This window comes from Euphorbia lathyris, chromosome 8, assembly GCF_963576675.1.
Source record: "Euphorbia lathyris chromosome 8, ddEupLath1.1, whole genome shotgun sequence".
Classification (NCBI taxonomy): Eukaryota; Viridiplantae; Streptophyta; class Magnoliopsida; order Malpighiales; family Euphorbiaceae; genus Euphorbia; species Euphorbia lathyris.
In genome coordinates this window covers 29,422,072-29,436,585 of record NC_088917.1, presented here as the reverse complement: position 1 = coordinate 29,436,585, position 14,514 = coordinate 29,422,072, and the positions used below count along the sequence as shown (strand labels likewise).

The 14,514-nt window shown below is 33.5% G+C and overlaps 1 protein-coding gene across 3 annotated transcripts; it reads left to right on the top strand.

Annotated features, from left to right (window-relative positions):
- Positions 1-821: 821 nt before the first annotated feature.
- LOC136202493 (NEDD8-activating enzyme E1 regulatory subunit AXR1-like) lies at positions 822-13,365 on the top strand. 3 transcript variants are annotated; one of them, XM_065993149.1, is made up of 16 exons: positions 822-1,119; positions 7,046-7,166; positions 8,001-8,173; positions 8,260-8,423; positions 8,819-8,929; positions 9,258-9,337; positions 9,478-9,628; positions 9,715-9,808; positions 10,684-10,772; positions 10,993-11,066; positions 11,140-11,302; positions 12,047-12,132; positions 12,464-12,547; positions 12,651-12,831; positions 12,987-13,082; positions 13,168-13,365. In XM_065993149.1, exons 2-15 carry the CDS (start codon positions 7,129-7,131, stop codon positions 13,068-13,070), a joined length of 1,572 nt encoding a protein of 523 aa, XP_065849221.1. In that variant the 5' UTR covers positions 822-1,119; positions 7,046-7,128; the 3' UTR covers positions 13,071-13,082; positions 13,168-13,365. The 3 variants fall into 3 exon arrangements, with proteins under 3 accessions (XP_065849221.1, XP_065849220.1, XP_065849222.1); XM_065993148.1 differs by having other exon boundaries at positions 822-1,287; XM_065993150.1 differs by lacking the exon at positions 7,046-7,166 and having other exon boundaries at positions 822-1,287.
- Positions 13,366-14,514: the final 1,149 nt, after the last annotated feature.

Here is a 14,514-nt window from a genome sequence, read left to right as displayed (position 1 = left end):
GTTTTAAGCCTATTTTTTATGGGGTTAAGGTACAAAAATACCCCTAACGTTATGGGCCAGGAGCAATTTTACCCTTAACGTCTAAAATGGTTCAATTTTACCCCTAACGTTGGAAGCCAAGAGCAATTTTACCCCTAATGTTGATAAATTGGATCAATTTTAGACACTATTATAAAACACATATATTTTTGTTCATTATTTTACACCAATTGCATAATAATTCGTTCTAAAAAAAGGTTTCATGTTTTTTATAATTTAATAATAGAATTTGAGATTAATATTTATAAATTCGGTGGATTTTTTAATTTTTTTTTGTCTAATCCATACAAAAAGACAGTATATTTTTTATTTTTTTTTTCAAATCCCAACGAATGTTTGTGATTTTGTTACTGATAAAATGACACACGTATGAAGTGTAGATAACAAGATTCATGACCGAGAAGATAGTTTGATGAATTATTTCTCAAATTGACCCAATTTATTAAGGTTAGGGGTAAAATTGCTCTTGGCTTCCAACGTTAGGGGTAAAATTGTACCATTTTAGACGTTAGGGGTAAAATTGCTCCTACCCCAAAACGTTAGGGGTATTTTTGCACCTTAACCCTTTTTTTATGAGATGATATATATACTTACCTTATTTTTTTTTATTAAAAAAGTTGGTATGATATTTTAATTGTATTTTTTTTATATACAGATGGATTTGGACGGGCGGGCATGTGATTCATATTTTTAGACCCGACCGGACTCAATTTATTGCAGGCTGGGTTGAAATTGGGCTTTATTAAAAGCTGATACCCATGCCCAGGTCTACTGCCAACCTTTATTACGGGAGATCCACAGTAGCGCTGCACGACACGATAGGGCCTCTACAACCAGTGGATCGAGCACTGTTTGCATAGTCCCGTTCCCTGCCGCCACAAATGAACTAGACGAGTCCCTAGCCACTAATGCAAACCCTGCAACGCCCAAAGCTGGAAACACGCTCCGTCTACATTGATTTTTAAACAGCCCGCTGGTGGAAGGATACCGGGTAGACCTGCTTACCATACCAGTAACCACCTGTGCTGCTCTCCAACTTGATAGATGCACAGCTGCTGAATTAAGGAGCATTGGGGAAAGGTCGAGATTTCAATAGTGGTTTTGCTTGAATTTTTAGAAAAATAAGAATTGGGGAAAGGTTGAGATTTCAACTGCCTTGAAATCATATGCTCGTGAAGGTCGCCTTCCTGTTCTTGGCTCTGCTCTCAACGATTTCTTGCTCTATTGTCCCAAATCCTGTTTCAGGAGGTATGTAAATTCTCGACCTTTCCCCAATTTTTATTTTCCGAAAAAATTGGTTTAATTGATTTTTCTCGATTTACATTTGAATATCTAAACCCAATATATTATCAGTTATTTTAAGATTTTAATTTTCATTTTCATTCCCGGTTCTAGTTGAACCAGTAAAAAAGACTCTTTTTTGTTAATGCTTTTAATTGTTCATGATTTTTACTTAATATCGAAAACCCATTTGAATTCAATTGTTAAATTTTAGGAACAGAAACTAAGTTTGCTTTAGCCCTTAATGGGAGTAAATGGGAGTAAATGGAAGTAATGGAAGAAATGAAATTTTAATTAAATTAACTTTGTTTGGGAGTTATTTTTTTTTTTAGAGTAAATGGACGTTAATGGGTTAAATGTTTACTTTCTTTAAGTTCCAAACTCTAACTTCCAAATTGGCGGTTAATAGGAGTAACCTACAAATTTTTAAAATTTATTGTATTTATAGGGGTGGAAACGGGGCGGGGACGGGGGCACATCCCCCATTCCGCCCCCAATAATTTCGGGGGCGGTTTCGGGGAATGCCAAAAATACGTTCGGGGATTTTTTAGCACCCACAATCACCTGTACGGGTGCCTACGGGTGACGGGGAATCCCCAAACCCCAAATAAAATTTTAAAATTTATAAAGTTTATATAGATATCTTTGCTGCTGGTGTATAATAGAGGAAATTAAGTCCAACGTCATCTTTCACTTAAATTTTACAGTTAATGCTTATGATCTTTTTATATTTTATCATTAAAATAAAATCATTTTATAATACTACCAAACTCACAGAAAACTTGTTTTATTTATGTCAAATACACGGTAAAATTCCTATTTATGTTATATTAAAATATTCTGAAAATATATTAAAATTTTACTCATAAATTTGGATGAATTTGAGATTAGTAAATAATAAAAAAAAACCATTATAATAGCAACAAGGTTGCTGGTTTATGAACCAGCAGCATTGCTGCTGCTTTAAACCAGCAGCAGCAGCCTTGCTGCTGGTTTAAACCAACAGCAATAGCAACTGGTTTATTTGCTGCTGGTTTATAATAAACCAGTTGCTATTGCTGCTGGTTTAAACCAGCAACAAGGCGGCTGCTGCTGCTGGTTTAAACTAGCAGCAAGGCAACTGGTATAAACCAGTTGCTGCTGGTGGTTTAAAATGAGCAGCAGCAACTAGTTTTTACCAGTTGCTACTGGTTTATACCAGTTCTGCTATAAACCAACTATTGGTTTATACCAGAACTGATATAAATGAGTGGCTGGCTGGTTTATACTTCTAATACAGCGAAAAATATAGGACATTCCAAATGTAATATCTAAAATTTAAATACAAAAACCAATGTAAACATGCAAAAAATTCTAAAACATAAATGTAATTTTCAAATTAACACAAATTAAAATGACAAGCAAAAGTTAATTTTGTAGTCTTCTTCATTGTCTCATTTCAAGCATCTACAAGTTGACAATTGTTGCGGTCTTGGCTTGATTCACATTTTCATCAATCTAGATACAAAACGGAAAAAATAAAATTTAGATACATAAAATAAAATAAAACATAATTTTGTGTGCTTATATTACTTGAAGAGTGTCCATATCTCTGGTGATTGTCCACAGCAATGAATCTTGAACTGATTCAGAATCTAAAAAACACAATTTTTTTTATTGAGTTAAATCATTCAATATCTAAATAAAATCTAAATAAATTAACAAACAAAAGTATTTATATTTAATACCTTTCATTTGAGCTGCTAACCAACTTTGGGTGCACATTAATGCTTCTATTGTATCAGAATGAAGACTGCTACGAGAATCACTTATAACTCGCCCACCAGTACTAAAAGCTGATTCTGAAGCCACAGTTGACATAGGAATCGCCAGTATATCCCTAGCTATCAATTGTAGTATTGGGTATTTAGGGCAATTTTTCCACCAAGCCAATAAATCAAACTCACATTTTCTTGGCATCAAACGTTCCTCTAAGTAATGATCAAATTCAATCCCAACATTATTACTAGAGATCTCAGAAGAAGCGACAAATTGCTCAAAGCCACCACCATCTCCCATATAAGAAGCATCTCCATTCATTGATGATTCAAAATTTGTTTCATTTCCACCAGCATTAAACTTTGAATAGTACCAGAGAAGAATTCAGTTGCAACATAAAAGATTTTCAACTTATCACAGATATTTTGAGCAATTTCTCAATCTTCATCTGATGGACAACATTGAAAATTAGATTCTCTTCTCAAACGCTTAAAAACATCTTTATATGGAATAGCAACATTAAGCATATGATATGTCGACTTCCACCTAGTCCTACAGTCCAAAGTTATCTTTTTGGTCAAACTAATCCTCATTAGGCGGGCAGTTTCTTCAAATTTTTCATACCTCTTAGGGGTGGTAGTCCAAAAAGATATACAATCCCGAACATTCTCTATGAATTGATCAATAATTTCCAATCCATCCTTTACTATCAAATTCAGAATATGTGCAGAACAACGTACATGCAACAATTTTCTATCCAACCAAAGACAATTAGAACTTAACTTACTACCCATCAAGTTCACCATTGCATCATTTGTTGAGCAATTGTCTAAAGCCAAAGCAGACACCTTATTATCAATATGCCAATGCAATAAGCTATAAGAAAGCACATTAGAAAGCACCTCAGCAGTATGCGGACAAGGCACATGTAAGAACCTAATCAAACAAAATGAAAAATACAATCAAATTCATAACATAATTATACATTTCAAGAAATTATAAAAGTTAAGTACTAAAATATTACCCGATGATTTGACTTCTCAAAATCCATGATTCATCAATAAAATGTGCTGTAATTGCCATAAAGCCCTTTTTTTGATGTGTTGATGTCCACATGTCAGTTGTAATAGCAACTTTACTCTCATTTTTTCGAAGCAATTGCTTCAACTTCGACTTCTCATCCTCATATATGTTGAAGATATCACTTTTAATAGTGTTCCGACTAACACTCTTGAACTTTGGTTGAGCAACATTCATAAATCTTCGAAATCAATAATGCTCCACCATTGTCAATGGGTATTCATGAAACACAATCATACATGCTAACTCTTTCCTAACAAGTTCTTCATTAAACTCCCAAGTTGCAAGTGATTTCCCATTATCATCAATCTTAGCTCCTAGCAGACTTTGCTTTATATCTCTTGTTTTTCTTAATGGACATATTTTAAAGTGACCATGTAAGTGTGTAGTTCCGTCCCTTGACTCTCCACCAAGTTTCTTATTGCAATAATTGCATATTGCCTTCCACTTGTCACCAATTTTTTGTCTTTTAAAATGATTCCATACATCAGACCGACCTCGTTTGGTTAACAAGGTTGCTTCTTCATTTGAAGTGTTTTTTTTTGCTGCAACCCTTTGGTGTTGATTCTTGTCCAATTGGTGTTGACTCTATTAATGCTTTAGTAGTAGGTGAATCAACCTGACTAAATTTATCCATAATTCACCTATAAAATCAACATTAATATTCATACAATTAGTAATGAAAAATAAAAAAAAATAAACAAAATCAACATTGTAATTAGAAATATATTAGTATTATAAACTAATAAGGGATAAAGTGCAAAAATACTCCTAACATTGTCAATCAAGAGCAATACTACCTTTAACGTTAGAAATGGTACAATTAAGGGTCCAAGGTTAGTCACTTGGTCCAATTTTAGACATTCATAACAGATTTACTAACATTGTTACATTCTCATCCCCGGATCTATACAGCTGTTATATCTGATAATTTTTTTATCAAAATCAGTATCATGTTCATCGTCATAATCCTTGTTAGATTTTGATTTAATATTATTTCTCATTTCTTCCTCCATTAATGTGCTTAAATTCTTTCCTCATTTCATTTCATCTATTCTATTCCTCTTCTTCTTGGGCGGCTGCTGTTGCTTTTTTTTCTGAACTGCTGCTCCCTGGAGCATAACAACACCATATATGCAATAGAGCATTCAGCAGAGAAGCATAAACCATTTCATTTTGGTAAACTATAAACCATTTCATTTTGGTAAACTATAAACCATTTTGAGAACAGTTTTTGAATCTTCATTCACTTCTCTTCCCTCTGCTCTAATTCACCATTGTCGTCTGAAGTAATATCCGACGAGTAACCGACTCCAAGCATCAAAAAACGAAATTGAAGTTTCTCAGATTGCAGACATACGGGTATTATAAACAAGTTAATACTGGTATTATAAATCAATATCATATATACTGGTTTATAATATCACTATTAACTTGCATTTCTTTGGTTTATAATTTATAAACTAATCATTCAAAGCCTTGCATGTATAATACCAATAGTTCAATATGAAAATCGAATATCTATAACCAAAAAGTGAAAATCTGAGTATGTATAATACCTGAAGACTGCACCACACAAAAAGAGAAAAGTTGGGTGTCACTGTATTGAGAAGAAGTCGAGCACCAGAAGCAAAGAGTGTTGCCGTCTGAGAAGAGTAGCGTTGGTGGGAGAAAGCGAAGGGTCTGAAGAAGGAGAGAAAGAAAGAGTAACGTTGGTGGGAGAAAGCCAAGGGTCTGAGGAAGGAGAGAAAGAAAGACGATAGAACTTCTAGAGTTTGTTTCTTCTAGAAAACGTTATAATAGGTTGTAGTTTATTTTTTATTCTTGTTTTTATTTATTTTAAACTGTAATCTTAAGTAAATATAGTCTGTATAATTTTTTTAAATCAAATCTAAATGCATTATCTTAAACAAGAATAATTTTTAAACAAACTTTATTAAGAATTTTTATTTTTAATTTAAAATAATTTTCAATTAAAGTATATGTATTATCTTTATATATATAATATTTTTCGGGGAATTTTCGGTTATTTTTACGGGCGGTTTTTCGGGAGCGGTGCGGGGATCCCCACGGTTCGGGGATAGTAACACCCACCCCCGCCAAAATTTAATGTTCGGGGGTAAAATTTTTCCCACCCCCAACCCCGCACCCAAAAATTCGGTTTTTCCCCAGCCCTATCGGTTCGGATCCCCACGGTTTTCGGTTTTTCCCCGCCCCGTTGCCACCCCTATGTATTTACATTTAACCTTATTTATATCCTATAAACTCCCAAACAAAGGTTAATTTTTAACTTTCCTTTCCATCACTTCCCTTCCCTTTCCATTACCTCCTTTAACTCTCACTACCCAATCTCACAACTTGGAATGTTGTTTGGAATTCTTTTCCACCTGCTTTATGGTTTATTGGGAAGCTGGACTGCTTAGCTTATTAGTGTTCTGTACGTTGAATAGAGGACCAGAAAGGAAAGGGAAAAAGTTGATTTCAGAAATCATGTAATTCAGGCAATTCATCTAGCAACAGGGTTGCTCAGTTCAGCTGTTGCTATTTAGTGTGTCTTGTACCTGGTATATGTTAGATGATTTACCTTCAAGAATAGCTATAAGAAGTTGTTTGTGAATCTTAACCGAAATATATAATGGTTAGAGTAAAATAATAAAAAGGAGAGCTAATTATATTAATCACATCATTATTTCAAATTTAATTTCATATACTAATTGGGAATTTTTAATTAATACTTAATCTGCAGTGGTTTGAAGTTCTTGATGGGCTACTAGGAAACATTAAAGTTATATTTTTGTTATAAATGAAAGATTTATGACTTTTATGTTATATGTTTTAAAGTTTGAGGACCTTCAGTGTTATTAATTCCACCCCTTTCTTCTGATAGCCTGCCTGCTTATTTACTAAGCGAGCTTCAACGACACATTCTTGAGATTTTTACAGCAAGCGGAAAAGGAAAAAAGACCAACAATGGCGGAGCCTAAATCCAAATATGATCGCCAACTCAGGTTCCGATATTTCTACTTCCTAACTGTTTCATATCTTTCTTTTTTCCCTTTTCCCTTCTCCTATCTTGCCCTAACTTAGTATATCTCAATGCTCACTCGTCAATATTGACAAATAGGTAACCTTTTCACTACTTTTTGGTTTGCTTCAATGGAAAATTTTGGCGAAGAAAATTATATTAAGTTCTTCAAAATGGTTAAAAATTACCTTACTGTTTTACTCTACTGATAAATGTCCTATCCAGCATGTCGTTCACATTTTTTCTTTTTGAGAATACAAGAGAGTTTTGGGAAGCATGCTCTGCATTTGTAAATTAGAGTTTTTAAGGAGAATGGTCGAAATAGACTGTTAGTGGATAATGATTACCAGTTATTTGGGGAAAAGGATGAAGAAACTTAATCATGAATTGCGAAACTGATAAAAGAAGATATATCAAGGAATTTTCTTATAACAATTACTTGGAATGAATTTTAATTCAGAATTTACAAGAACTTTTATTGGTTATTTGATATCCTCTTGCAAAAGGGTACTCATTCTTATTGGTCTTCTAAAGTGGAAATTCTTGCTCTTCTAGATATGTAGTCCTTTTAATTGGTTGCGTGCTTTATTTAAATAGGAGGACAACCTTATACTATTGGTGCTTCAATTTTTTTTTTTTTTTTTTCCATTTCTCTTGTTTACATTCAAAATGAAACAGACAGATAGGAATCAGTTAGTTTATTTATGGATTTGAGGCATGCGGAAGCTGGTTTCTCTTGGTGCTTGTTTTCTTAATATATATGCCTTTGGATTTAGATTTTTCTGTTTAATAAATTTTTGCCGGTTTGTTCTTTTAGGATATGGGGTGAGCAAGGGCAAGGAGCACTAGAGAAAGCCAGCATATGCTTGCTTAATTGTGGTCCTACAGGTTCTGAAACGCTAAAAAATCTTGTTCTTGGTGGGGTTGGATCTATCACAGTGATTGATGGTTCAAAAGTTGAAGTTGGTGATCTTGGAAATAATTTCATGGGTATGGATGTCTCACAAGTATCACATTTTATCTGACTTATCTTTATTTTATGGTTCTACGCTTAACTTGCCTTGTGATTTTGGTAGTGGATGAATCAAGTGTTGGCCAATCAAAAGCAAAATGTGTATGTGCGTTTCTTCAAGAGCTAAATGATGCTGTTAAAGCGAAGTTTATAGAAGAGCACCCTGAGGCATTAATTGAGACAAACCCATCTTTTTTTTCTCAGTTTACATTGGTGGTAGCCACTCAGGTATGCGATCCTGTGGTCTATAATAGGATATTGTATCTCTAAGAGCAATCTAAGCCCCCAAATTTCAAGAGATATGTGCTTATAGATGGAATATGAATAATGGTACTATCTCTGTGATGTGTTATCGTTGGTACCAAAATTGCTTTCCCTTGGTTGTATATCATTGTTGTTCAAACCTTCAACATTGCTATCGATCGAAAACATTTTGCTATTGCCTTTATGTTCTGGCATTCATAACTTGATTTCCATGGCAAAATTGTGGAATTTGTGCCTCATGATTTCTTAGTATTTGGTTAATGATTCAAAAATCTTGATTCATTATTTCTGGTTATGGTTCAATATCTTCTTTGTTTATATGCAATAACTTTGATAAATATTTCTTGTATCTTTTGCAGTTGGTGGAAGACTCAATGGTGAAGCTTGATAGAATCTGTAGGGAGGCAAATGTTATGTTGGTTTTTGCTCGCTCATATGGTCTTACTGGGCTTGTTCGAATCAGTGTGAAGGTAATCTATCACAACTTTGTGGTTGATTATTATAACTTCCCTTGACATTCCACAACCAGATACTTATATTAGCGAGTGGATGATATACTGAAACCCTTTATGGTTATATCTATATATATCTAGATGAAATCCTTATTCTCTTAATAAATATTAAGTCATGCATGCTTGAAATTCTTTAATGTGCATGAAATATAAATGTCAGGTCAAACTGTTGAAGAATTTATATTCTGGGATAAGTAGAAGTAGGACCCAAATTGCAGCGATCTTCATTTCTGGGAATAACTTGTTTGCTCAAACGGTGAAATACTATTTTTTTTTTTTGTTGCAGGAACATGTGGTTATTGAATCAAAGCCTGATCATTTTCTTGACAATCTTCGCTTAAATAATCCATGGCCTGAGCTCAAAAGGTACTGCAGTCTTCACTTTTCTTGGACACTATTTTTTTTTTTTTTGCATGCAAGATAAAATCTCTCTTTCTCTATGTGCGTGTCTTTATTATATGTATGCATAATCTGGCTTCTAATTGTCTTATTCTGTATTACTTTAGTTTTGCAGAAACCATTGACTTGAATGTGCAGGATCCTGTTTCCCATAAGCACACACCTTATGTGATCATTCTTGTAAAAATGGCTGAGGAGTGGGCTAAAGCTCATGGTGGAAATCTTCCATCATCTAGGGACGAGAAGAAACAATTCAAGGTTTATGATCTAGTTAATATTACTGTTTTATTCACTTCCTAGTGTTGTCTGGTAATTTGATTTGCTCAGGTTCTTGAATGTTTTAGGAGCTTCTCAAAGCCAGGATGATCTCGGCGGAGGAAGATAACTATAAAGAAGCTAGCGAGGCCTCTTTCAAAGTCTTTGCTCCTCGAGGAATTAGTGAGTAAAAATAGTCAAAAGCACAGAGTTGAATTTTCTGGACTTCTCATGCATGCACCCTAGAGAATGTAAAAATAACATTAAGATGATAATAATAATAATAAAAACAAAAAAAATTCAAATTTAGGATGTGGTTAAGTTTGAGCATTGGGGGGGGGGGGGTCTCTTTTTCAGTCCTAGATAAATGAAATCTCTTCTTCTAGAAATAAAGACAATAGCACCATATTTTTTTCCGCAGATATGAAATGCTAGGATCAAGAGCTTTAAAATAAAGTTGGTATTAATTGCAAATGAAGCTTGTTTGGGAACTTCCATTTTTGACGAAATTCAATTCAAATGAGTTATTTCTTTTTCAGTCCTAGATAAATGAAATCTCTTCTTGTAGAAAAGATTAAAATGAAAGAATTCAATATTCAATTTTGGGAATAAGCTAATTTGAGCGAATCATAAACCACGTGAGAATTCAAATGAACATATATTCATTTGAATTCTCACGTGGTTTATGATTCGCTCAAATTAGCTTATTCCCAAAATTGAATATTGAATTCTTTCATTTTAATCTTTTCTAGAAGAAGAGATTTCATTTATCAAGGACTGAAAAAGAAATAACTCATTTGAATTGAATTTCGTCAAAAATGGAAGTTCCCAAACAAGCTTCATTTGCAATTAATACCAACTTTATTTTTCCATCCTTATCTAACATGTAAAGCTCTTGATCCTAGCATTTCATATCTGCGGAAAAAAATATGGTGCTATTGTCTTTATTTCGAAGTTTCGTATTGAGACTTATGTGACATTGTTGGTTTGAAGTTAAAATTATCCTTTATTTTATTAAAATTTCAGCTGATTTATTGCACATATCTCTCTCATCTTAGATCCTGATCTACAGAAGATAATTAGTGATAGTTGCACTGATGTTGATTCTAATTCGTCGGATTTTTGGGTGATGGTGGCTGCTTTAAAGGTGATATATAATATATTATTGTTGACTTTGATTTTTGAAGTTAGTTTTTTTTTTTTTTTTTTTTTTTTTGTGGTTAACTGAGTATTTATAGTCAAATGGATGTGTTTTATTTATTTATTTTATTATTTTTGAGCCTATGCTCCAGGACCCCTTAGCACCTTTCACAACTATGGTTATGTAGCATATTTTTACGATTATGTTCTATATGTGCGGCTTTTAGGAGTTCATTGTGAATGAAGGTGGTGGAGAGGTACCTCTTGAGGGTTCAATACCAGATATGACTTCTTCAACTGAGTAAGTAACATGCTTTTCTAGTTAGAGAGGAATTAACAGTTTCCCTATATTTTAACAATTTCTTTTCCTACAGGCTTTATGTCAATCTGCAGAAGATCTATCTAGCAAAAGCTGAGGCTGATTTTCTTGTGATTGAGAAACGGGTTAGGAATATACTGAAGAAAATGGGTAGAGATTCTGATAGCATATCGAAGTCTACAATAAAAAGCTTCTGCAAAAATGCTAGAAAACTAAAAGTAGGTTTTTGAGGTTCTGTTTTCATTTATCCTTGATTTCATAAGCTCCTTCCATGCTGATTGTCAATGTAATATAACTCCAGGGGCAATATACTGTGTCATTGCCATGGTCTATTGCCCAGTACAACAGCCTGTGTTTATGGCTGCCAAGACCACTTCTCTATTTCTTTTCCCCAACATCGACTCATAACTTAAAGTTCTTCATGCGAAATTTCATTTGATAGTGTCTCAAGATATTCATTCATAGTTAATGAAGTTTGATTACAAGAAACTATATAATCATGGAATCAATTCTCAATTCAACATGTGTTTGCTCATTAGCTAGTTGTGTTTCATAAATTTTAAATCAATTTCTCAAATCATCTATTCATAACCTCATTTTGCAAATTTAGAAAACACACTCACACACACTACACTAGATCAACAAATCAGATCATATTACAGCTATGACAGCACAAAAATTCGGCTACAGTAATCATAACCGAACCATCCATGATTTTAAATCCATGGTAAAGCGTCAATCTTTCAAAACTTGAGCTAAAAGTCAGTATTTACATGTCAAACTGGAGAAATTTTTGGTGAATCTATTGGAATTACACACATGGAATACAAATGTAACTTTACAGTTCGTGGTCATTATGTAAAATATCTACTATTATCTGACAAATGTTTATTTTATCTTTTTGGTTAGGCTATTCTTAATCTTTGACTAGTTGAAGTGATTTCTCAAACTTCAATTTGTAGGTTTGTCGGTATCGCTTCATTGAGGACGAGTTCAACAATCCTTCCTTACCACAGTTGCAGAAGTATTTCACTGATGAGGATTACAGGTGAACAAAGTTCAGAGTTATGATTTTCATAATGCAAACTTAATTATAAGACTTGAGGCTTTCAGAACAAGTTTGACACTCTGTGAGCAGACGAAAATTGATGGATTTGGATTAGGGTACATGTACTGGGATTTAGTTACTTTGGTTTGTTTTTTATTATCTGGATTCACAAGAGGTCCAAATTATTTTTGATTGGCATAATATCTTTAATTTATTGTTCGAGTCTTGTTCAAAATTTCGTTGATTGTACAATTAGTTACAAAGAATTAGATAACACAAGTGCAATTTGTTTTAATTACATGGTCTCATTTTCAACGTAAGTATGTTGCAGTGTGGCCATAGGGTTCTACATCCTGCTTCGAGCTGCTGACCGCTTTGCTACTAATTATAACAGTTTTCCTGGGCAATTTGATGGGTAATGCGTGATATCCTGGCTGACGATTTTTTATCCATGAAATGCTATTGCTATAGCATTTATAAATTGCTTTACATGCATGTGTAATTCTGGTGTTTTGCAGTCAAATGGATGAGTATATATCTCGACTAAAAACTACAGCTGTTAGTCTACTTAATGACTTGGGTTGCAATGGTTCACCCTTGACCGAGGATCTTATCAATGAAATGTGCCGCTTTGGTGCTTCCGAGCTACATGTTGTTGCTGCCTTCATAGGCGGAGTTGCATCACAAGAAGTGATCAAGGTCCTTTTTTGTTCTTATATATTCTATAATAGCGCGTTATTGAGCAAATGACCACTAAACGGACATTGAGACACGGGCAGAGTAAATAGATTTTGAAATTTGATTATTTGAAGATATAATTGCTTACTAAGATGGCTTGTTTCTGTTAATGACAGCTCATAACAAGACAGTTTGTTCCCATATCGGGGAGTTTCATATTCAACGGCATCGACCAAAAGTCACAATTGTTAGTTTTATAGAATGTTTGACAAGTGAGTTTGTGTGTTCCCTTGAATACAGAGAGTGAATAGTGTATTTTGAGTCTTATTTTTGAGTTTTGTTTGTTTGTATTGGCAGGTACATTATCCAGTGGAGTGGAGGAGGCTCTTTTGCATCATTGCGAGGTGTATGGTATTTTGGTCTGAAATTGAAACTAGGAGAATATGAATGTCTTAAGATAAAAGAATATGTTGTTTTGGTGGACATCTAATTATTATAATAATATGTTTTACATGAAATATTTTTCAAAAAGATATACCAATTTCATTCTCTTAATTTTATATTTTCACCATGTTGTTTTGGAGGGCGAGCCTTGGCGCAACGGTAAAACGTTGTTGTCGTGTGACCGAAGGTCACGGGTTCGAGTCTTAGGAGCTTGCCCCCAGTACACCCTTGTGGTGGGACACCTTCCCGGACCCTCGCTTAGCGGGGACGCGTAATGCACCGGGCCGCCCCCCTTGTCAATTTTCTTATCTTTCATGTCTCATCCATCCATTATTTTTCTTCAATCTTATAATTTCCTATCAGTTTTTCATTTAAGTAGTCTTATCATTCTTATTTTCTTTGTAGAAAATAAAAAGAGTGCAACTTTACTTCATATATGTTCAAAATGTTGCAATTTTACCATTAACCTTTGGCAAGTTAGATACCATTAATCAAACCTTTTTAACTCACAAGTCTTCATATTTTCATCGTACATGTTTCATGTTATCATTATCATTATCATTAACACGTAGAAAACAAGAACAGAAATATGTGAAATTAGTCCAATTTATCAATATTAGCGTAAAGTTTGAAAATATTTTTATTAGTGGAGTCATAGAAAATCTAGTTTTACGAATAGACTTGTCTTGTCAATTGAAATATTTTTCAAAAAATATACCAATTTCTTTCTCTAGTTAATTTTATTTTTTCACCATGCTTGTCAATTTTCTTATCTTTTCTATCTCATGTATCTATTATTTTTGTTCGATCTTATAACTTCCTATCATTTTCTAAGTTGTCTTCTGATTCTTAGAAAATAAAAAGGTGTAATTTTACTTCAAATGTTCAAAATGTTGCAATTTTACCATTAATAACGTTGGCAAGTTAGATCACCATTAATTAATCAAACCTTTTTAACTCATAAGTCTTCATATTTTCATTGTACATGTTTCATGTTATAACTATCATTAACTGGTAGAAAACAAAAACAAAAATATGTGAAATTAGTCCAATTTACTAACATTAGCGTAAAGTTTTAGAATATTTTTATGGAAAAATTACAAAATTGGGTTAAATGAGAGCTTCATTTATAAATTTAGACCAATTACCCAACCTACAATATATCTAGATTATATATTTGTGATTTTTCCAAAACACCTCCAAACCTTTCATCTTTCCCCTTTTTTCTATCGGTTTCAACCTTTCATCTCCCCTGTCTTG

Excerpts from the sequence above, each read along its gene's own strand:
- LOC136202493 (XM_065993149.1), top strand. The coding sequence starts at position 7,129 with ATGGCGGAGCCTAAATCCAAATATGATCGCCAACTCAG. Across the intron at positions 7,167-8,000 it reads AAATATGATCGCCAACTCAG|GATATGGGGTGAGCAAGGGC; the intron begins GTTCCGATATTT and ends TTGTTCTTTTAG. Across the intron at positions 9,809-10,683 it reads CTTTGCTCCTCGAGGAATTA|ATCCTGATCTACAGAAGATA; the intron begins GTGAGTAAAAAT and ends CTCTCATCTTAG.